General features: G+C 41.5%; 1 protein-coding gene across 4 annotated transcripts in view; it reads right to left on the bottom strand.

Annotated features, from left to right (window-relative positions):
• Positions 1 to 579: 579 nt before the first annotated feature.
• LOC139156693 (uncharacterized) overlaps positions 580 to 20,778 on the bottom strand; it is a 36,186-nt gene continuing 15,987 nt past the window's right edge. For 2 of the 4 annotated variants that reach the window (XM_070732619.1, XM_070732618.1), the window contains exons 7-17: positions 16,949 to 17,048; positions 16,545 to 16,649; positions 16,051 to 16,121; positions 15,021 to 15,116; positions 11,734 to 11,833; positions 11,330 to 11,434; positions 10,836 to 10,906; positions 9,806 to 9,901; positions 4,593 to 4,797; positions 2,422 to 2,456; positions 580 to 841 (exon numbers count right to left, since the gene is read on the bottom strand). In XM_070732619.1, the coding sequence (XP_070588720.1) occupies positions 722 to 841; positions 2,422 to 2,456; positions 4,593 to 4,797; positions 9,806 to 9,901; positions 10,836 to 10,906; positions 11,330 to 11,434; positions 11,734 to 11,833; positions 15,021 to 15,116; positions 16,051 to 16,121; positions 16,545 to 16,649; positions 16,949 to 17,048 (1,104 nt within the window). In that variant the 3' untranslated portion in view covers positions 580 to 721. Of the gene's footprint in view, positions 842 to 2,421; positions 2,457 to 4,592; positions 4,798 to 8,315; positions 8,491 to 9,805; positions 9,902 to 10,835; positions 10,907 to 11,329; positions 11,435 to 11,733; positions 11,834 to 15,020; positions 15,117 to 16,050; positions 16,122 to 16,544; positions 16,650 to 16,948; positions 17,049 to 20,778 lie in introns of all 4 variants that reach the window. The other 2 variants (XR_011557368.1, XM_070732620.1) reach the window with 2 other exon arrangements.

Below are 20,778 nucleotides of genomic sequence, written 5' to 3' on the forward strand. Positions count from 1 at the left end.
ACGGTCCTCCCGCTCCCGCAATAAAGCGTGCCGTGCGTGCGGCGAAGCAAGGTAGGACCCCTTTCGGGGTGGCGGCGGCGCGGCGTTGGGAATTGGAAACGAGGCTTTTGGGCGGCTGGGCGCTCGCCTCATCTGGGCCCTGGCCGGCACGCGTGGCATGAATATTGGGCGTCCCTGCTTTCCACCCCCCCATAGGCATATCTGCTGGAATACTTGATAGGGCTCAGAATTTGAGAAAAACTGTTTAAAGCAGTGTTTCCCAACCTTGGCAACAAAACAAAACAGGCAGAGCCTGAGATAGGTATCCTCTCATGTGCCAGTTCTGGCTATTGACTCTGGCACTGCGGAGAAAAGAGATGGACAATGACTAAGACAGAAGAAGCAGGGTTCGGCATTGTAAAAGGACCCCACCGCTGCTATTCACCAAAGGACCGGTACTGATGCACAGACATTTCCAGCCACTTTTTTCTTTGGGCGGGGGGAGGGGGGAAGTGTGTGTTATGGAGTGAAAAATATGGCACATATGTGGAAATGGCTGGAGAAATATTGTAAAACCCAAATAAAATGCGGATACAGATCTAGGTTATAGAACTTTAATAATTGTGTTTATACACTAAATCGGACATTTAATTATTAAAATATTTAAAAATATTTAAAAGGCATCAGCCAAATACTCTTAACTAAACCTTATGGATTCCCAGATTAGGATTTTAAATGTAACTTATTTCTTCTTTTCCACAAAAGAAGAGAATTCAATAAGGTTTCTGCATGAATCAACTGAAATACGTTTTTCAGCATTGTTTCTCAGAGGAGTGAAGAAAATGCTGATATCCAGATTTAGCTGTGGGGACAGAAGAAATACATTTAATGTACAGTTAAAATGCAAGTCTTTCCAAATCCCTTCAAGCTGTTTGCTTGTGGCTGAGCTTTCAGATAGAAATATTTGTTGCCATTTTAAGTCAATTTAACGCCACCCCTCTATTCCAATTTTAATAAGAATTGAATAAATATTTCCTTATAATGCCAAATTTAAAACTTAAAAGCGCCCAAGACCAGACTAACAAGATGTGCAGTAAATAGACTGACATATGTAAAAAAAAGTCTCCCATCTGAGTTCCATTGGACAGATGTGTGAATCTATGCACTCATCTCCAACCATAAGCTGACATAGCAGTGAAGATTCTTTGACTCATATTTATTTATTTGTTTGTTTGTTTATTTATTCGTTGGTTCATTCATTTATTCATTCGACTTCTATGCTGCCCAATTGCAAAGGACTCAGGGTGGCTTACAACAGCGGTATAAATATAAGAATAAATACAAAACAGTAAAAGAAGTTGAATACTTACCTGAGATTAAAACATAACAAACTAAAAAACCCTTTAAAAAGTTATTAAAAAAAGAAAAAAGAAAAAAAACACACTCATATACATACACGCCATTCTTACAGTTGGTCTTATACTGCTTCCTAACCAATACTCCATGGTGGAATCGATATCCTGATTCTAATACAGTTTTGTCCCAAGTGAAACTGTCATGTGTGCTCATACCCATGTTATTTGAAAATACTGAGAGCCGTAATGCAAGATGGATGAAGGATAGCAAATAAGGGAAAATTATATAAGAATTGTTGCTCAATTTGGTTCCAATTATATTTCTGTGCTCCCTTTTTCCTCTGATGTTGAGATTCAGAATGTAAGCCTTTCTGGGGATAGACCCCAGCCCTTTTTGATGACGAAACGATCGTATTTCAAATGCACAGGCAATAAATAGATGCTACTGTAAGAAAGGATAAAGCTAGATAAGACTAGCTAGACCATTTCCTATCCTGTTTCTCCGAAAATAAATCACCCCCGAAAGTAAGACGTAGGAGACGTTTCATTTCGCAGCATTCCCGAACAGAACATATATAACACTGCTGTCCATAAATTGCATCCCAAAATGCTGCATCAATCAGATTTAAAACACATCCACATGCATCCAACATGTGGCTGGCTGCGTGTTTGGATGCGTTTTTGCTGCAGTAGGATACAGGATTCGCACTGCCCCCACCCTCCTCGCGTTCCGTAAAAGCTTAAAGATCTATTTATGCCGTCAGGCTTGGGGCCATTAGACCCTAGCCCCCTGGCCGACGAGTGTAGTATGTTTTGCTGTGTGAATGGTAATGAATGTTTTAAAATCTTATTAGAGTTTTTAAAAGTTTTTTAGTATATTAATTAGATTTTTAGATATGTACAGTATATGGTATATTGTTTTTGACATGTTGTGAGATGCCCCGAGTCCTTGGAGAGGGGCAGCATACAAATCAAATCAAATCAAAAAATAAATATGTTTATTTAAGGATGCATTATCTCCAAAATGTAATTCTTTACAGTTTAACTAACATCTAATGGTGCTTCAACTGACTTCTAGCAAACTTACCTGGGGTTCAAATACTTCATCATCGCAGGACGAGCCTGGAAAATAAAATCTCATTTTCAGAGAAGTATTTTTGAAATGTATTATTAAATAATACATAGATATTAATTATATTATCTGGAAGCTCCCAATTGAAATAAATGATACATGCAGACAACACAATGAGCAGACTTAGTTAGTACTGCTTTCACCTTATATATCTCTAACACGTTATTTAAAATTTTAAAGGTTTCTATATTGATTGCAGTGAGGACATACTTATATAAAGGCATGCCCAAATTGCAGCCAGCAGCTTTTATCAGTAGCCTGAAGCAAAGTAACTTAGACATCTGTGACAAAACATGCAGACAGCTCTGAAAATTTGATTCCCAAATAATTCTTACATGATCTCAGATTATAAGATCAACCAAAGAATTTCTTTCTTTGCTTAAATTATTTGCTGCCATCTCATTTTGAAATGACTTTGTACCACAAGAAAATCCACACCAATTTTACTTACGTTCTGGAATATACTGTACTTGATCACAGGTTTCTGCAGCCTGTGAATTGTACCTGGTTTCTGGGGACTTGGGCACTGTAGGCAGGAACCAAATCCTGCTGAAAAATTTAAGTCACCATCCCCGTAAAGCTTGCATGTGGATGGAAGCATGGAGCACTCCAAAATCTCCTGGTAGACAGCTCTGTTGACTCTGGACTTAATGAAGCACAGTGGACGAATACCAGCAGATGACATGGCTCCCCAAATCAACACAGACTGTGGAAACTTTTACATCTCATTTGGCAACCAAGGACCCAAAGTATAGAGGAAGAATGGAGGCACACTCTGCAAGATGCTTGAGGTCCAGTGTAACATTTCCACAGTATGTGTTGATTTGGGGAGCCATATCATCTGCTGGTATTCATCCACTATGCTTCATTAAGTCTACAATTCATGCCATAGATTCACTATCATGGACCAGGGAGTGGGATCTCAAAGTGGGTAACCAAAACAATATAAAACAAAATATTAAAAAATAATATATGTATTAGGGAAGCGACAAATGATATAAAATGTAGAAGGCTACATACTGTTGGATGCCATAATCATACAACAATGTTGTTGTGGCATTGTGCTTGTTGTCAATTGGATTTTGAATCCAATCAGAATGTTATCTGTGAAGCGCCACTGTTTGGATTCAGAACAAGAGTTGATGATACAGCCACGCATGCGGAGAGCGATGCATGGGCAACAACAACTGAGAGATTATTATCAAAGAAAATGAGGCCACCTGTGGCTGGGTGGGGCTGTGGTAATTAGTGAGGCTGCTATAAATAGCAGCCTGTGGGTTTGGCCATTGTGGAGCATTATCTGATCGTTGTGTTTCATGAATTTTTGGGAGGAGTGTACCAGAGAGCCCGACAGAACATGTTGTAAACTACCAGGAACTCATGTGGAGTTAGCAAGGTGTAGCTACTGCAATAATTGTCATAATACAGTACAGTGGTACCTCAAGATACGAACAACTCGTGATACGAACCCGGGGTTCAGCAAAATTTTGCCTCTTCTTACGAACTTTTTTCGAGTTATGAACCGGCGTTCGGAGACTGCTGAGAAGCCGCGCGGCTGTTTTAAAAGGTGACAGCCGGGCGGCAGGGCTTCCCAGAAGCCTCCCGAACGCCGGTTCGTAACTCGAACAAAGTTCGTAAGAAGAGGCAAAATTTTGCTGAACCCCGGGTTCGGTTCGGGAGGTTGCTGGGAAGCCCCCCAGGCCGGCTGCAACCTTTTAAAACACCCGCGCCGCTTCGCAGCTGTCTCCCGAAGCCGAAAGCGGAAGTTCGGCTTTAGCGTTCGGCTTCAGGAGACAGCTGCGAAGCGGCGCGGGTGTTTTAAAAGGTCGCAGCCGACCTGGGGGGCTTGCCAGCACCCCCCGAACCCCGAACCTGGGTTCGGGAGGTTGCTGGGAAGCCCCCCAGGCCGGCTGTCACCTTTTAAAACAGCCGTGCGGCTTCCCAGCAGTCGCCGAAAGCCGTTTTTTTGCGGGGGGGGGGGTTCGGTTGCACGGATTAATTGACTTTACATTGTTTCGAACCTTTCGTCTTACGAACCTCCTCCTTGCACCAATTAAGTTCGTATCATGAGGTATTACTGTACATATATTCTTGCGCAAAGGCTGTGGTCTGGAATCTGGACTGACCTGGAAAGGGTTTGGCATGAGATTCAATTCTGAAAAACCCTCCATCAAATATCCGTTCTGCTCCTTGGCCTGAAACCTGTGCTGCCAACCCTTCTTTTGCCTTGTTCTTCATGGCTGCTTTTACAGATGCAAGGCGTTTTCTGGCTGCTCTGCTTTCGGCAGACCCCCCTGCTGCTTTGGCTGTCCTCCGAAGGATGGGCTTTTTCTGGAAATCAAAAAATACCTTGACAAAGCTGATAATCCCTAGCCTTCAAAAACTCAGGGCACAGGGAAGGAATGCAACCAGACCTCTCTAGAGATCCTGCCTATATCATAATAGACCCAATGACATGCCTTGGCAGCACCCTCTCCAGTGCAGTGACAATTGATATTGAGGTCAACTGCAGAATCGCCAAGGCAAGCTCTGCATTTGGCAGACTAATGACCAACGTGTGGAACTGACGTGGAATAAGCCTAGCTACAAAGCTCAAAGTCTACCAAGCAATAGTTTGAAATTTCCCTTCCCCCTAGGCTTATAGAATTTATACATGGTATGCTTGTATGTATGAGTGGTTGTTTAAATTGGGGTTTTTTAGATTGTTTTTAATATTAGATTTGTTTACATTGTCTTTTTATATTGTTGTTAGCCGCCCCGAGTCTTCGGAGAGGGGCGGCATACAAATAAAATAAAATAAAATAAAATAAAATAAAAAAATAGTGCTAACTACCCTGTTCTATGCCAGTGAGACTTGGACTGTATACAGGAGGCATGCTAGGCAATTGAACCACTTCCACATGACCTGCCTCTGTAGAATTCTGAGGATCTGGTGGCAGGATAAGGCGCCTGACACTGAGGTCCTTTCCAAAACAGGCCTGCCATCAATTCCCATCCTGCTGTTGAAAGCCCAGACACGCTGGGCAGGCCATGTTGCTAGGATGCCGGACCATCGCATCCTTAAATACCTCCTCTGTGGTGAGCTGCTAAAGGAAAGTGATCACATGTGGGACAAAGGAAGCAATACAAAGACCCGTTGAAAGCCTCCTTCAAGTCCCTCGATATCACCACCACCTCCTGTGAAACCCTGGCACAAGATCGACCAACATGGCGCATACTGATCCACCAAGGCTATCGGAGGCCAGAAGAACATTCAGAGCAGTAGAGAAGCGAGCACCCTGCAAAGCCAGGGCTGCAAATGCAAATGCTGTGACAATGGTGCCCATACATGTCTGCCCAACATGTGGCAGAAAATTTTGTGCCCGTATAGGCCTTACCAGCCACTTGCGGACACATTGTGTACAGCTCACAACCCACTAGATGTCAAGGTCCTCCTCAAACACGATGGATAAACATCACATTATCAAGACATTGGAGTACAATCTTGAGTAGTCTACAGAGTATGGGGCACAGTTTCCCTAACTGCGGAAACTTGAAGATGTGTGGACTTCAACTCCCAAAGTTTCTTACTCAACCAAAATCTTCAAGTTGCCAGCATAGCAAAACACTGGTATAGGGCATATGATCCAAAGAAAATAAAAACAAAACCCTACGCTCCTGATGCTATTATTATTACAATTGTACAACCACACAACTCATTTAACCAACTCTGGACAACTCACAACAGGTTAAAAAAATAATCCAATAAAATAAAGTTTAAAACATGTAAAAACCATTCACAATCAATTTAGAACCGAAAGTCTTTGCCGACAGCTTTGCTAGGAAGTATGGCCTCCTGCTTAGATAGATGATAAAGTAGTAAAGAACAGCCAACAACAGTTTGATTTCTGGGAAAATCAGTTTTGTGAGTAGGCAATTCATTCATTGCAGCCATTGAATTAATGTGTGACTCTGTCCCAATTGGATGCCCCAAATATATTTTCAAAATTTAAGATGTGCCTCCCAATCCAAACGGTTTGTCTCTCCCAGGGGATATCTAACCAGAGAAGACAGTATTTCAGGTAGGAAATAAAAAAAGGTTACTTCTATTTGGGGTTGTCAGAGGTTGAGGTTCTGACTCAGAATTGCAATATATGAAAGTTAAAATATACCTCCAACAGGACATATTCCTCTGCCAACACCTCTCCTGACTATTGAGGCAATACTGTAGAATGGTAGCAAATAGAACAGAAAAAAACAGGGTCCCCCCCCCCAAATAAAAATATATTACAATTCCAAAGTTGGAACTGCTTGCCATGGTATATTTACCAAACCCTACTTTCTGATTCACAAAGATGTCCAGTACTAAGCCCTCTAATGATAAACTATGATATAAGATGGCTTCACTTCTAGGAAACATTGAAAGGTCACCCATCTGAAACTGACTATAATACTGATACATTCAGCACCAAATATTGAATTATTCAGTTCCCTATCAGATTCCACACAGTGTCAACCTGTTCTTAGCAGCTAGCAAAAGTCAAGAATGTCAGGGCTAGCAACCTAAGGATCAGCCATGGGTCTATAAACACTTTAAAATTCACTGAAAATATAAAATGTCAGATGTCAGATATTAGAAGTTTAGATCAAAATCCAAATGATCAATGTACCTATTTGTTTACAAGAAGAAAACTTTTGGTGCTTACAGGAAATTGGGTGGAGAGGGGGGGGGGGATAGAATGCGTTAAAAAGAAAACCTGAAGTAGGCCAAAAGCCAGGAAGTAGCTACAAAAAAGAAAGTTGGAAAACAAAGGGATGCTTCACTACAGCTGAGGGTCAGCTTAAATATAGGTGGCAATGCAATTAACATAGAAACATAGAAGTCTGACGGCAGAAAAAGACCCCATGGTCCATCTAGTCTGCCCTTATACTATTTTCTGTATTTTATCTTAGGATGGATATATGTTTATCCCAGGCATGTTTAAATTCAGTTACTGTGGATTTATCTACCACGTCTGCTGGAAGTTTGTTCCAAGGATCTACTACTCTTTCAGTAAAATAATATTTTCTCATGTTGCTTTTGATCTTTCCCCCAACTAACCTCAGATTGTGTCCCCTTGTTCTTGTGTTCACTTTCCTATTAAAAACACTTCCCTCCTGGACCTTATTTAACCCTTTAATATATTTAAATGTTTCGATCATGTCCCCCCTTTTCCTTCTGTCCTCCAGACTATACAGATTGAGTTCATTAAGTCTTTCCTGATATGTTTTATACTTAAGACCTTCCACCATTCTTGTAGCCCGTCTTTGGACCCATTCAATTTTGTCAATATCTTTTTGTAGGTGAGGTCTCCAGAACTGAACACAGTATTCCAAATGTGGTCTCACCAGCATTCTATATAGCGGGATCATAATCTCCCTCTTCCTGCTTGTTATACCTCTAGCTATGCAGCCAAGCATCCTACTTGCTTTCCCTACTGCCTGACTGCACTGTTCACCCATTTTGAGACTGTCAGAAATCACTACGCCTAAATCCTTCTCTTCTGAAGTTTTTGCTAACACAGAACTGCCAATACAATAGTCAGATTGAGGATTCCTTTTCCCCAAGTGCATTATTTTACATTTGGAAACATTAAACTGCAGTTTCCATTGCTTTGACCATTTATCTAGTAAAGCTAAATCATTTACCATATTGCCGACGCCTCCAGGAATATCAACCCTATTGCACACTTTAGAGTCATCGGCAAATAGGCAAACCTTCCCTACCAGACCTTCCCCTATGTCACTTACAAACATATTAAAAAGAATAGGACCCAGAACAGACCCTTGTGGCACACCGCTTGTAACCTGACTCTGCTCAGAATACTTGCCATTCACAACAACCCTCTGGTGTCTATGCTTCAGCCAGCTGCAAATCCATTGAACTATCCAGGGATTAAGTCCAATCTTCACTAATTTATCTATCAGCTCTTTATGTGGAACCGTATCAAAGGCTTTGCTGAAGTCCAGGTAGGCAATATCCACGGCACCACCTTCATCCAACACCTTTGTGACATAGTCAAAGAAATCAATGAGATTAGTCTGACATGATTTGCCTTCAGTAAAGCCATGCTGATTTGGGTCCAATAAGTTATTGTTTTTTAGGTGCTGATTAATTAGCCATCAAGATGCATAATGTTTTATAAAGTGCATCTCCACTCCAAATAATTCAATACTGAAGAAACATAGAAGAGGCAAAGGAGGCAGAAAAGCAATATTTGATTGTTTCACTCATATATGCTCAGTAAGGCTAGGCATGGGTATGTTTATGGCACCTGAGGTCACCTCCTTAAAGAAGCTCTGCCTTTCAGAGTTCAAACAATGCTGACAGAATTCCAGGACAGTATCAATCTACATTGAGGAGGCACCAGTACTTTAATGTCTGGGGCTCCACTGATGCCATGCCAATTTAGGAAAACGCAGAGTCATTCAAAAAACACCCCTGACAAGGTGCAGCAAATATGCCCATGCCCTTACAAATCACATTTTCCAATTTTTAAAATCTGAATTGCTGTACATCCTTGGTTCTCGGACATGGTTACAGGAGTTACAGTTCTCAGAAGATTAACAGGTAGCTTAAGTTTAGTAAAATTCTGCTCCACGAGAAACTTAATTGTACCTTTTTGTGCAATTGCCTAAATCACTCAATAAAGTTGCCTTTCAGAAATAGTCTCAGTAATTTATTTATTTATTTGATTTATATGCCGCCCCTCTCCGAGGACTTGGGGCGGCTTACAGCATATAAGTAACAATACAAAATATCCTAAATCCAATTTTTAAAACTAAACTAACCAATCTAAAACCCCAATTTATTAAAAAAAACCTCTAGTCACTCATTCTAACAAACAAACATACATTCCATTCATCGGCAGGGGCTGATGTCTAATGTCCACAGGCCAGTTGGCAGAAGTGGATCTTCAAACTCTTGTGGAAGGCAAGGAGGCTGGGGATGGTACAAATCTCTGGGGGGGAACTGGTTCCAGAGGGCTGGAGCCCCCACAGAGAAGGCTTTTCCCCTAGGCCCCGCCAGGCGACATTGTCTAGTTCAGTGTTTCCCAACCTTGGCCACTTGAAGATATTTGGACTTCAACTCCCAGAATTCTCCAGCCAGCTGGCTGGAGAATTCTGGGAGTTGAAGTCCAGATATCTTCAAGTGGCCAAGGTTGGGAAACACTAGTCTAGTTGATGGGACCTGGAGAAGGCCGACTCTGTGAGACCTGACCGGTCGCAGGGGCTCATACAGCAGAAGGCGGTCCCATAAGTAATCTGGTCCAGGCAAAAAATCATACCCTAAAAGCAGAGCCAGCAAAGAGTTTCATACCTTAGCAGGTTTGTGGGGCTGAACATCATCCACCATTTGCCAACCATTCGCTTCAAGTTTCTTCAAGTTCTCAAATTTTTTAGTTATGTTTTCTACCTATTTGAGGAAGAGAAAGGTTGAAGAACAAAACTAAAGGGGAGCCGGTTACCAACCCTCACCCCTTTCTTACATTAAAAAAAATAATAATTAAGTGTTAAAAAGCGCAGCAAGCTTCCTTAGAAAATAGCTTCAGCAAGAAATCAAAGAAAAAGACACACTTAGCCATTTGTTAGGAATATCTTGCAACATTGCCTTGTATCTTGCTGCTTTGGATGAGTGGGAATTTAATATGGATCGCTCAGTTTAGTGCATTCCGGAGAACTCTAAATTTTATTATAAGATGCAAGTTTCAAGTTGAAAAGATGGCCAAAACAAACTTGAGTTTTGTGTGTGGAAATCAGTATGCTCTCAGCAGCCAAGAGACATGCACGTTCAAGGTGAAAAGTGATAGTGATCCCTCGATTTTCGCGGGTTCAAACTTCGCGAAACAGCTATACCACGGTTTTTCAAAAAATATTAATTAAATATTATAAATATTAATGTCAAGAAAGGCCTTCTGTTCACTGCTTTCAGCAAGTTGTGGCACCAACACTTCTTTCTTTTGTTCCATTAGAATATCTTGATCTGTATTGTGCGCTACCTGCTAAAACACACAGTGATTTCTTTATCATTTAAACACACCTGTACATAGTTTCCCCCCCTGAAAAATATTAATAGATAACATTCCAATTTCATATGCCTCTAGCTCATATTTGAGAATCTGATCCATTTTAAAACTAACTTAAAAAACACAAGCAATTGAGGAATATTTCCATCATCATGATTTGCCTGAACTCAGATTAATTTGAATCAGGAAAACTTCCATTATTTCATTTTAGGCAAGTTACAGTTGGATTTCTGAGCTGCCGTTAGGGAAAATAGCACCATACCTATGATACTACAATATAAATGAAAAAAGAAATACAATTATACTGTGAAAAAGCACACTTACTGTTATCTTTTCCTTTCCTATCTCTTTCTGTGGCTTTTCTTTAATTTTAATTCTTTTCTGTGGCAGATTACCTAAAACAGAACAGACTGAACATTATTCCAGAATTTTTTTTTGCCACAAGGAACTCAAAATAATAACAGAAAGCAATAAAAGACAATTATTTCATAGAAGTAGAGATAAAAATACATTGGAAGTGTAATAAAAATCAGAATTCAACTCCACAAAGCCTACAGCAAAATTATCAAGCAGATGGCATCAACTAGATGATCTTATTTGCACTTAATAGGTCATGCTCAATTATAAATTGGATAGAAAACCGTCAAAAATACACAAACACAAACTGAAAGCAAAACTGAGAAATTGAAATAACATCCCAGAAGTAGGCAATGACAAAACCAAGAAAATTGCATGGCTGTGCTCGTGTTATTAGAATTCGAATCTGAATAAAGGAAAGGTTTACCTTTAATTGTCCATGTAAAGTATATTTCACCCACCTGAAATTATAGTTGGTTTTGATGGTTGTGGTATTCTTGACATAGCTGCCACTTTTGCTCTTGTCATTCTTCCATGCGTGATTTTTGGGATGGCAGACTGCACCTCTGAAAAATGAGAAAGCTAAAATCTTAGGTGTTCTGTGTATAAGGCAAGGACAGGTGTCTTTTTTTTTTTACAGGACAAAAATGAAACAAAATTGATTGGATCATTTTATGCAATTGGTCAGGGCTGGGATTTTCTAGTTATTTTGGTATTAAAACTACTGCAGAGCTCATATTATAATTACCATATATTTCCTGCTCTACAGCGGTGTGAAACTGCCATACCAACTTCTGGTTATTTCCTCATTAAAATTCACAAGAATCACCAAAACCCTTTTTAAATAAAAACAAAGAATGGAGACCTTTATTCTCTTTTTTGGAAGGCTTGTCTATGTAGATCTGCTTCTGTTCTTGCTGAGCTACCTGCCGATTGCAGCCCTTGCTGGTGTAGCTGGATGCAACCTAAAAAAAGAAATATAAATATAAAAACACACCTCTTTTTAAAATAAGATAATAATCACACTGTTATTCATTTAATTCCAACCAATAAGCAGATGCTGACTAGCCATTTACTCCCTCAGTGACCTGTTTTTGATCCAGCCTTTTAAAAATCTCTGTTTAGTTATCTGGTGTGTGCCCTAAATCTCTACCATCAAACCACAAGCATTTTTTAAAAATGCTTCAGTAACAAGAGTGAACATTTTAAAATGTGTCCCTCCAGGACCCCATTTTCAGCAGCAAGGGCTTTTTGCAAAAATGATTGGATCCTAGAGGGAAATAGCAAACTGGCAAGGCATGTCCATCCTGTTCTCCACACTCTGCTTTTGGAGTGTGGGGATTCCTAGTTGCTGGGAAGCCCCCCAGCCCGGCTGTGACCTTTTAAAACAGCCGCGCGGCTTCCCAGCCGTCTCCCGAAGCCGAACGCCAAACCCAAACTTCCGCATTCGGCGTTCGGCGTCTGCTGGGAAGCCCCGCCGCCCGGCTGTCACCTTTTAAAACAGCCTGGGGTCTTCTCGGCGGCCTCCCGAACGCCGAACCTGGAAGTTCGGGTTTGGCGTTCGGCGTTCGGGAGGTCGCTGAGAAGCCCCCAGGCTGTTTTAAAAGGTGACAGCCGGGTGGCAGCGTTTTTTTTGCGGGTTTTTTTTGGGGTTGCACGGATTAATTGACTTTACATTGTTTCCTATGGGAAACAATGTTTCGTCTTACGAACCTTTCGTCTTACGAACCTCCCTCTGGAACCAATTAGGTTCGTAAGACGAGGTATGACTGTATTTGTTGCCATTTTAAGTCAATTTAACGCCACCCCTCTATTCCAATTTTAATAAGAATTGTATAAATATTTCCTTATAATGCCAAATTTAAAACTTAAAAGAAATGCAGGTTTAATTATCCTGTAAGAATAGCTTTTCATAGTCCACAACTCTTCTAATCACACTATGGGAAAGCATCAGGTTGAGGAAGGTAGCTCAGAATATTTGCCTAATCAGGATGAAATGTTAATGAGAAATATACTAAATATAACAATTTAAAAAACTAATAGAAAAATTATTGGCTAATGAATTAATATTCTACACAGCCCTCCTACTTAGTGTAATAAATTAGGAATTCTTGCCATAAGTCTATTTGGAGTTACTTTTTTCATATTTTTAGATTATATTTTTACTTTAAACTCAAGAATATAGTATATCTAGTTTGCTAAATAACTATTGACAAATAGAGGTTCCCTTTAAATTTCCTAGTGCTACAACAATTTTGTTTAAAATCCAATACAAAAAAATTAATCTATAACCCCCCCAAAAACCCCCCAATCTATGTTAGTAATTTAACATATAATCTCATATTGCTGTATGTTGCAGAACATACAGTCTCATGCTGTATAACTAAGCTCCATTTCTTGCTGAATGAACTAAACTATTAATGTATCTTAAATAGAAAACTATCTTTAGATAGATTTTTATTCCAAAAGCATTTTATAACAATAAATTTGATAAAAATCAAAGAAATCTGATTTAATTTTTAAAAAAACCATCAATTTAAATAAAATAATCCAATTTGTTTGATTTTTTTTTAAAATCATCAATATTTATCCACTCTGCTTTTATCACAGGATAGTTGCTACATCTTTGATAATTATAGTTACTATTTTAGTTTATTTAGTAAATTTAGTTACTATTTTCTATGTACCTCTAACAATCTAGAACAGTAACTAGACAATTGGATCAAAAGACCTCCAGTGACCTTACCAAGAAATGCCAAATAGCTAGTGGCAATGAAAAGCACTGGACCCATGCCCCCACGCTTTTATGAATGCCCCCAAAACACACGGACTAGATATACATTGATGACCAATTGTATCATTACCAATGCACGGATGAGGTTACTTAAGTTTGATAAGGAAACATCTGCAAGAAGAGCACCAAACTCAGAGAACATCAAGGACCCCAAAGTTCAACCCTGAGTTACAAATAATCATCTTCTACCACTGTCAGGTCTGATCGGGATTAGCTGCCCTAAAGCATCTTTCAGAGCCTATCTGGAACTATTGGTGAGCATTTTAACTAGGACGTTTTTGTATTAAAAAAACATTCAAGTACTTTCAATTACTGTACCCATTCTTACATTTTTTTTAAAAAAGTAAAGGCTCAAGATCTAGTAATCTACTGTAATAGAACTGAATGTAAATAGTCTCTTTGCTTTCTAACATTCTAAAATTATTAAGCATTTTCAAGATTAAAAACAATACAAAAGACCATCATTCAAAAAACACCCCTGACAAGGTGCAGCAAATATGCCCATGCCCTTACAAATCACATTTTCCAATTTTTAAAATCTGAATTGCTGTACATCCTTGGTTCTCGGACATGGTTACAGGAGTTACAGTTCTCAGAAGATTAACAGGTAGCTTAAGTTTAGTAAAATTCTGCTCCACGAGAAACTTAATTGTACCTTTTTGTGCAATTGCCTAAATCACTCAATAAAGTTGCCTTTCAGAAATAGTCTCAGTAATTTATTTATTTATTTGATTTATATGCCGCCCCTCTCCGAGGACTTGGGGCGGCTTACAGCATATAAGTAACAATACAAAATATCCTAAATCCAATTTTTAAAAACTAAACTAACCAATCTAAAACCCCAATTTATTAAAAAAAACCTCTAGTCACTCATTCTAACAAACAAACATACATTCCATTCATCGGCAGGGGCTGATGTCTAATGTCCACAGGCCAGTTGGCACAAGTGGATCTTCAAACTCTTGTGGAAGGCAAGGAGGCTGGGGATGGTACAAATCTCTGGGGGGAACTGGTTCCAGAGGGCTGGAGCCCCCACAGAGAAGGCTTTTCCCCTAGGCCCCGCCAAGCGACATTGTCTAGTTCAGTGTTTCCCAACCTTGGCCACTTTGAAGATATTTGGACTTCAACTCCCAGAATTCTCCAGCCAGCTGGCTGGAGAATTCTGGGAGTTGAAGTCCAGATATCTTCAAGTGGCCAAGGTTGGGAAACACTAGTCTAGTTGATGGGACCTGGAGAAGGCCGACTCTGTGAGACCTGACCGGTCGCAGGGGCTCATACAGCAGAAGGCGGTCCCATAAGTAATCTGGTCCAGGCAAAAAATCATACCCTAAAAGCAGAGCCAGCAAAGAGTTTCATACCTTAGCAGGTTTGTGGGGCTGAACATCATCCACCATTTGCCAACCATTCGCTTCAAGTTTCTTCAAGTTCTCAAATTTTTTAGTTATGTTTTCTACCTATTTGAGGAAGAGAAAGGTTGAAGAACAAAACTAAAGGGGACCTGGTTACCAACCCTCACCCCTTTCTTACATTAAAAAAAATAATAATTAAGTGTTAAAAAGCGCAGCAAGCTTCCTTAGAAAATAGCTTCAGCAAGAAATCAAAGAAAAAGACACACTTAGCCATTTCTTAGGAATATCTTGCAACATTGCCTTGTATCTTGCTGCTTTGGATGAGTGGGAATTTAATATGGATCGCTCAGTTTAGTGCATTCCGGAGAACTCTAAATTTTATTATAAGATGCAAGTTTCAAGTTGAAAAGATGGCCAAAACAAACTTGAGTTTTGTGTGTGGAAATCAGTATGCTCTCAGCAGCCAAGAGACATGCACGTTCAAGGTGAAAAGTGATAGTGATCCCTCGATTTTCGCGGGTTCAAACTTCGCGAAACAGCTATACCACGGTTTTTCAAAAAATATTAATTAAATATTATAAATATTAATGTCAAGAAAGGCCTTCTGTTCACTGCTTTCAGCAAGTTGTGGCACCAACACTTCTTTCTTTTGTTCCATTAGAATATCTTGATCTGTATTGTGCGCTACCTGCTAAAACACACAGTGATTTCTTTATCATTTAAACACACCTGTACATAGTTTCCCCCCCTGAAAAATATTAATAGATAACATTCCAATTTCATATGCCTCTAGCTCATATTTGAGAATCTGATCCATTTTAAAACTAACTTAAAAAACACAAGCAATTGAGGAATATTTCCATCATCATGATTTGCCTGAACTCAGATTAATTTGAATCAGGAAAACTTCCATTATTTCATTTTAGGCAAGTTACAGTTGGATTTCTGAGCTGCCGTTAGGGAAAATAGCACCATACCTATGATACTACAATATAAATGAAAAAAGAAATACAATTATACTGTGAAAAAGCACACTTACTGTTATCTTTTCCTTTCCTATCTCTTTCTGTGGCTTTTCTTTAATTTTAATTCTTTTCTGTGGCAGATTACCTAAAACAGAACAGACTGAACATTATTCCAGAATTTTTTTTTGCCACAAGGAACTCAAAATAATAACAGAAAGCAATAAAAGACAATTATTTCATAGAAGTAGAGATAAAAATACATTGGAAGTGTAATAAAAATCAGAATTCAACTCCACAAAGCCTACAGCAAAATTATCAAGCAGATGGCATCAACTAGATGATCTTATTTGCACTTAATAGGTCATGCTCAATTATAAATTGGATAGAAAACCGTCAAAAATACACAAACACAAACTGAAAGCAAAACTGAGAAATTGAAATAACATCCCAGAAGTAGGCAATGACAAAACCAAGAAAATTGCATGGCTGTGCTCGTGTTATTAGAATTCGAATCTGAATAAAGGAAAGGTTTACCTTTAATTGTCCATGTAAAGTATATTTCACCCACCTGAAATTATAGTTGGTTTTGATGGTTGTGGTATTCTTGACATAGCTGCCACTTTTGCTCTTGTCATTCTTCCATGCGTGATTTTTGGGATGGCAGACTGCACCTCTGAAAAATGAAAAAGCTAAAATCTTAGGTGTTCTGTGTATAAGGCAAGGACAGGTGTCTTTTTTTTTTTACAGGACAAAAATGAAACAAAATTGATTGGATCATTTTATGCAATTGGTCAGGGCTGGGATTTTCTAGTTATTTTGGTATTAAAACTACTGCAGAGCTCATATTATAATTACCATATATTTCCTGCTCTACAGCGGTGTGAAACTGCCATACCAACTTCTGGTTATTTCCTCATTAAAATTCACAAGAATCACCAAAACCCTTTTTAAATAAAAACAAAGAATGGAGACCTTTATTCTCTTTTTTGGAAGGCTTGTCTATGTAGATCTGCTTCTGTTCTTGCTGAGCTACCTGCCGATTGCAGCCCTTGCTGGTGTAGCTGGATGCAACCTAAAAAAAGAAATATAAATATAAAAACACACCTCTTTTTAAAATAAGATAATAATCACACTGTTATTCATTTAATTCCAACCAATAAGCAGATGCTGACTAGCCATTTACTCCCTCAGTGACCTGTTTTTGATCCAGCCTTTTAAAAATCTCTGTTTAGTTATCTGGTGTGTGCCCTAAATCTCTACCATCAAACCACAAGCATTTTTTAAAAATGCTTCAGTAACAAGAGTGAACATTTTAAAATGTGTCCCTCCAGGACCCCATTTTCAGCAGCAAGGGCTTTTTGCAAAAATGATTGGATCCTAGAGGGAAATAGCAAACTGGCAAGGCATGTCCATCCTGTTCTCCACACTCTGCTTTTGGAGTGTGGGGATTCCTAGTTGCTGGGAAGCCCCCCAGCCCGGCTGTGACCTTTTAAAACAGCCGCGCGGCTTCCCAGCCGTCTCCCGAAGCCGAACGCCAAACCCAAACTTCCGCATTCGGCGTTCGGCGTCTGCTGGGAAGCCCCGCCGCCCGGCTGTCACCTTTTAAAACAGCCTGGGGTCTTCTCGGCGGCCTCCCGAACGCCGAACCTGGAAGTTCGGGTTTGGCGTTCGGCGTTCGGGAGGTCGCTGAGAAGCCCCCAAGCTGTTTTAAAAGGTGACAGCCGGGTGGCAGCGTTTTTTTTTGCAGGTTTTTTTTGGGGTTGCACGGATTAATTGACTTTACATTGTTTCCTATGGGAAACAATGTTTCGTCTTACGAACCTTTCGTCTTACGAACCTCCCTCTGGAACCAATTAGGTTCGTAAGACGAGGTATGACTGTATTTGTTGCCATTTTAAGTCAATTTAACGCCACCCCTCTATTCCAATTTTAATAAGAATTGTATAAATATTTCCTTATAATGCCAAATTTAAAACTTAAAAGAAATGCAGGTTTAATTATCCTGTAAGAATAGCTTTTCATAGTCCACAACTCTTCTAATCACACTATGGGAAAGCATCAGGTTGAGGAAGGTAGCTCAGAATATTTGCCTAATCAGGATGAAATGTTAATGAGAAATATACTAAATATAACAATTTAAAAAACTAATAGAAAAATTATTGGCTAATGAATTAATATTCTACACAGCCCTCCTACTTAGTGTAATAAATTAGGAATTCTTGCCATAAGTCTATTTGGAGTTACTTTTTTCATATTTTTAGATTATATTTTTACTTTAAACTCAAGAATATAGTATATCTAGTTTGCTAAATAACTATTGACAAATAGAGGTTCCCTTTAAATTTCCTAGTGCTACAACAATTTTGTTTAAAATCCAATACAAAAAAATTAATCTATAACCCCCCCAAAAAACCCCCAATCTATGTTAGTAATTTAACATATAATCTCATATTGCTGTATGTTGCAGAACATACAGTCTCATGCTGTATAACTAAGCTCCATTTCTTGCTGAATGAACTAAACTATTAATGTATCTTAAATAGAAAACTATCTTTAGATAGATTTTTATTCCAAAAGCATTTTATAACAATAAATTTGATAAAAATCAAAGAAATCTGATTTAATTTTTAAAAAAACCATCAATTTAAATAAAATAATCCAATTTGTTTGATTTTTTTTTAAAATCATCAATATTTATCCACTCTGCTTTTATCACAGGATAGTTGCTACATCTTTGATAATTATAGTTACTATTTTAGTTTATTTAGTAAATTTAGTTACTATTTTCTATGTACCTCTAACAATCTAGAACAGTAACTAGACAATTGGATCAAAAGACCTCCAGTGACCTTACCAAGAAATGCCAAATAGCTAGTGGCAATGAAAAGCACTGGACCCATGCCCCCACGCTTTTATGAATGCCCCCAAAACACACGGACTAGATATACAGTGATCCCCCGCTCGTTGCGAGGGTTCCGTTCCAGGAGCCCCCGCAACGAGCGGGTTTTCGCGAAGTAGCGATGCGGAAGTAAAAACACCGTCTGCGCATGTGCAGACGGTGTTTTTACTCCCACAGCGCTAGCGAGGAGCCGAAGATTGGGGGCGGCGCGGCTGTTTGCCGCCGGCATGGGGGGCTTCCTAGCAGCCCCCCAAACCCGGGTTGGGGGTCCGGGGGGCGCTGTCTCTCGGCGCTTTCGTGCTGAGTCCGGGAGCGAACTCGCTCCCCGACTCAGCTGGAAAGCGCCGAGAGACAGCGTGGACAGGCCCGTTCCTTGGCGCTGTCTCTCGGGGCTTTCGTGCTGAGTCCGGGAGCGAACTCGCTCCCCGACTCGGCTGGAAAGCGCCGAGACAGCGTGGACAGGCCCGTTCCTTGGCGCTGTCTCTCGGGGCTTTCGTGCTGAGTCCGGGAGCGAACTCGCTCCCCGACTCGGCTGGAAAGCGCCGAGAGACAGCGTGGACAGGCCCGTTCCTTGGCGCTGTCTCTCGGGGCTTTCGTGCTGAGTCCGGGAGCGAACTCGCTCCCCGACTCGGCTGGAAAGCGCCGAGAGACAGCGTGGACAGGCCCGTTCCTTGGCGCTGTCTCTCGGGGCTTTCGTGCTGAGTCCGGGAGCGAACTCGCTCCCCGACTCGGCTGGAAAGCGCCGAGAGACAGCGTGGACAGGCCCGTTCCTTGGCGCTGTCTCTCGGGGCTTTCGTGCTGAGTCCGGGAGCGAACTCGCTCCCCGACTCGGCTGGAAAGCGCCGAGAGACAGCGTGGACAGGCCCGTTCCTTGGCGCTGTCTCTCGGGGCTTTCGTGCTGAGTCCGGGAGCGAACTCGCTCCCCGACTCGGCTGGAAAGCGCCGAGAGACAGCGTGGACAGGCCCGTTCCTTGGCGCTGTCTCTCGGGGCTTTCGTGCTGAGTCCGGGAGCGAACTCGCTCCCCGACTCGGCTGGAAAGCGCCGAGAGACAGCGTGGACAGGCCCGTTCCTTGGCGCTGTCTCTCGGGGCTTTCGTGCTGAGTCCGGGAGCGAACTCGCTCCCCGACTCGGCTGGAAAGCGCCGAGAGACAGCGTGGACAGGCCCGTTCCTTGGCGCTGTCTCTCGGGGCTTTCGTGCTGAGTCCGGGAGCGAACTCGCTCCCCGACTCGGCTGGAAAGCGCCGAGAGACAGCGTGGACAGGCCCGTTCCTTGGCGCTGTCTCTCGGGGCTTTCGTGCTGAGTCCGGGAGCGAACTCGCTCCCCGACTCGGCTGGAAAGCGCCGAGAGACAGCGTGGACAGGCCCGTTCCTTGGCGCTGTCTCTCGGGGCTTTCGTGCTGAGTCCGGGAGCGAACTCGCTCCCCGACTCGGCTGGAAAGCGCCGAGAGACAGCGTGGACAGGCCCGTTCCTTGGCGCTGTCTCTCGGGGCTTTCGTGCCGAGTCCGGGAGCGAACTCGCTCACGGACTCGGCTGGAAAGCGCCGAGAGACAGCGTGGACAGGCCCGTTCCTTGGCGCTGTCTCTCGGGGCTTTCGTGCCGAGTCCGGGAGCGAACTCGCTCCCCGACTCGGCTGGAAAGCGCCGAGAGACAGCGTGGACAGGCCCGTTCCTTGGCGCTGTCTCTCGCCGCCTTCGAGCCGAGTCCGGGAGCGAACTCGCTCACGGACTCGGCTCAAAAGCGCCGAGAGAGAGCGTGGACATCGCCCGTATCTAGAAGAAGTTGCCACCCGAGCGCTCTTGCCCGGCGGGAGGCGAAGCATATGGGTGGGGGGGCTGTCAGGACACCCTCCCACCCCAGCACTTTGCATCCCGCCGGCAAAGAGCAATAAGGCAGCAGCTTCT

Source organism: Erythrolamprus reginae, chromosome 1 (genome assembly GCF_031021105.1).
Source record: "Erythrolamprus reginae isolate rEryReg1 chromosome 1, rEryReg1.hap1, whole genome shotgun sequence".
Lineage (NCBI taxonomy): Eukaryota > Metazoa > Chordata > Lepidosauria > Squamata > Dipsadidae > Erythrolamprus > Erythrolamprus reginae.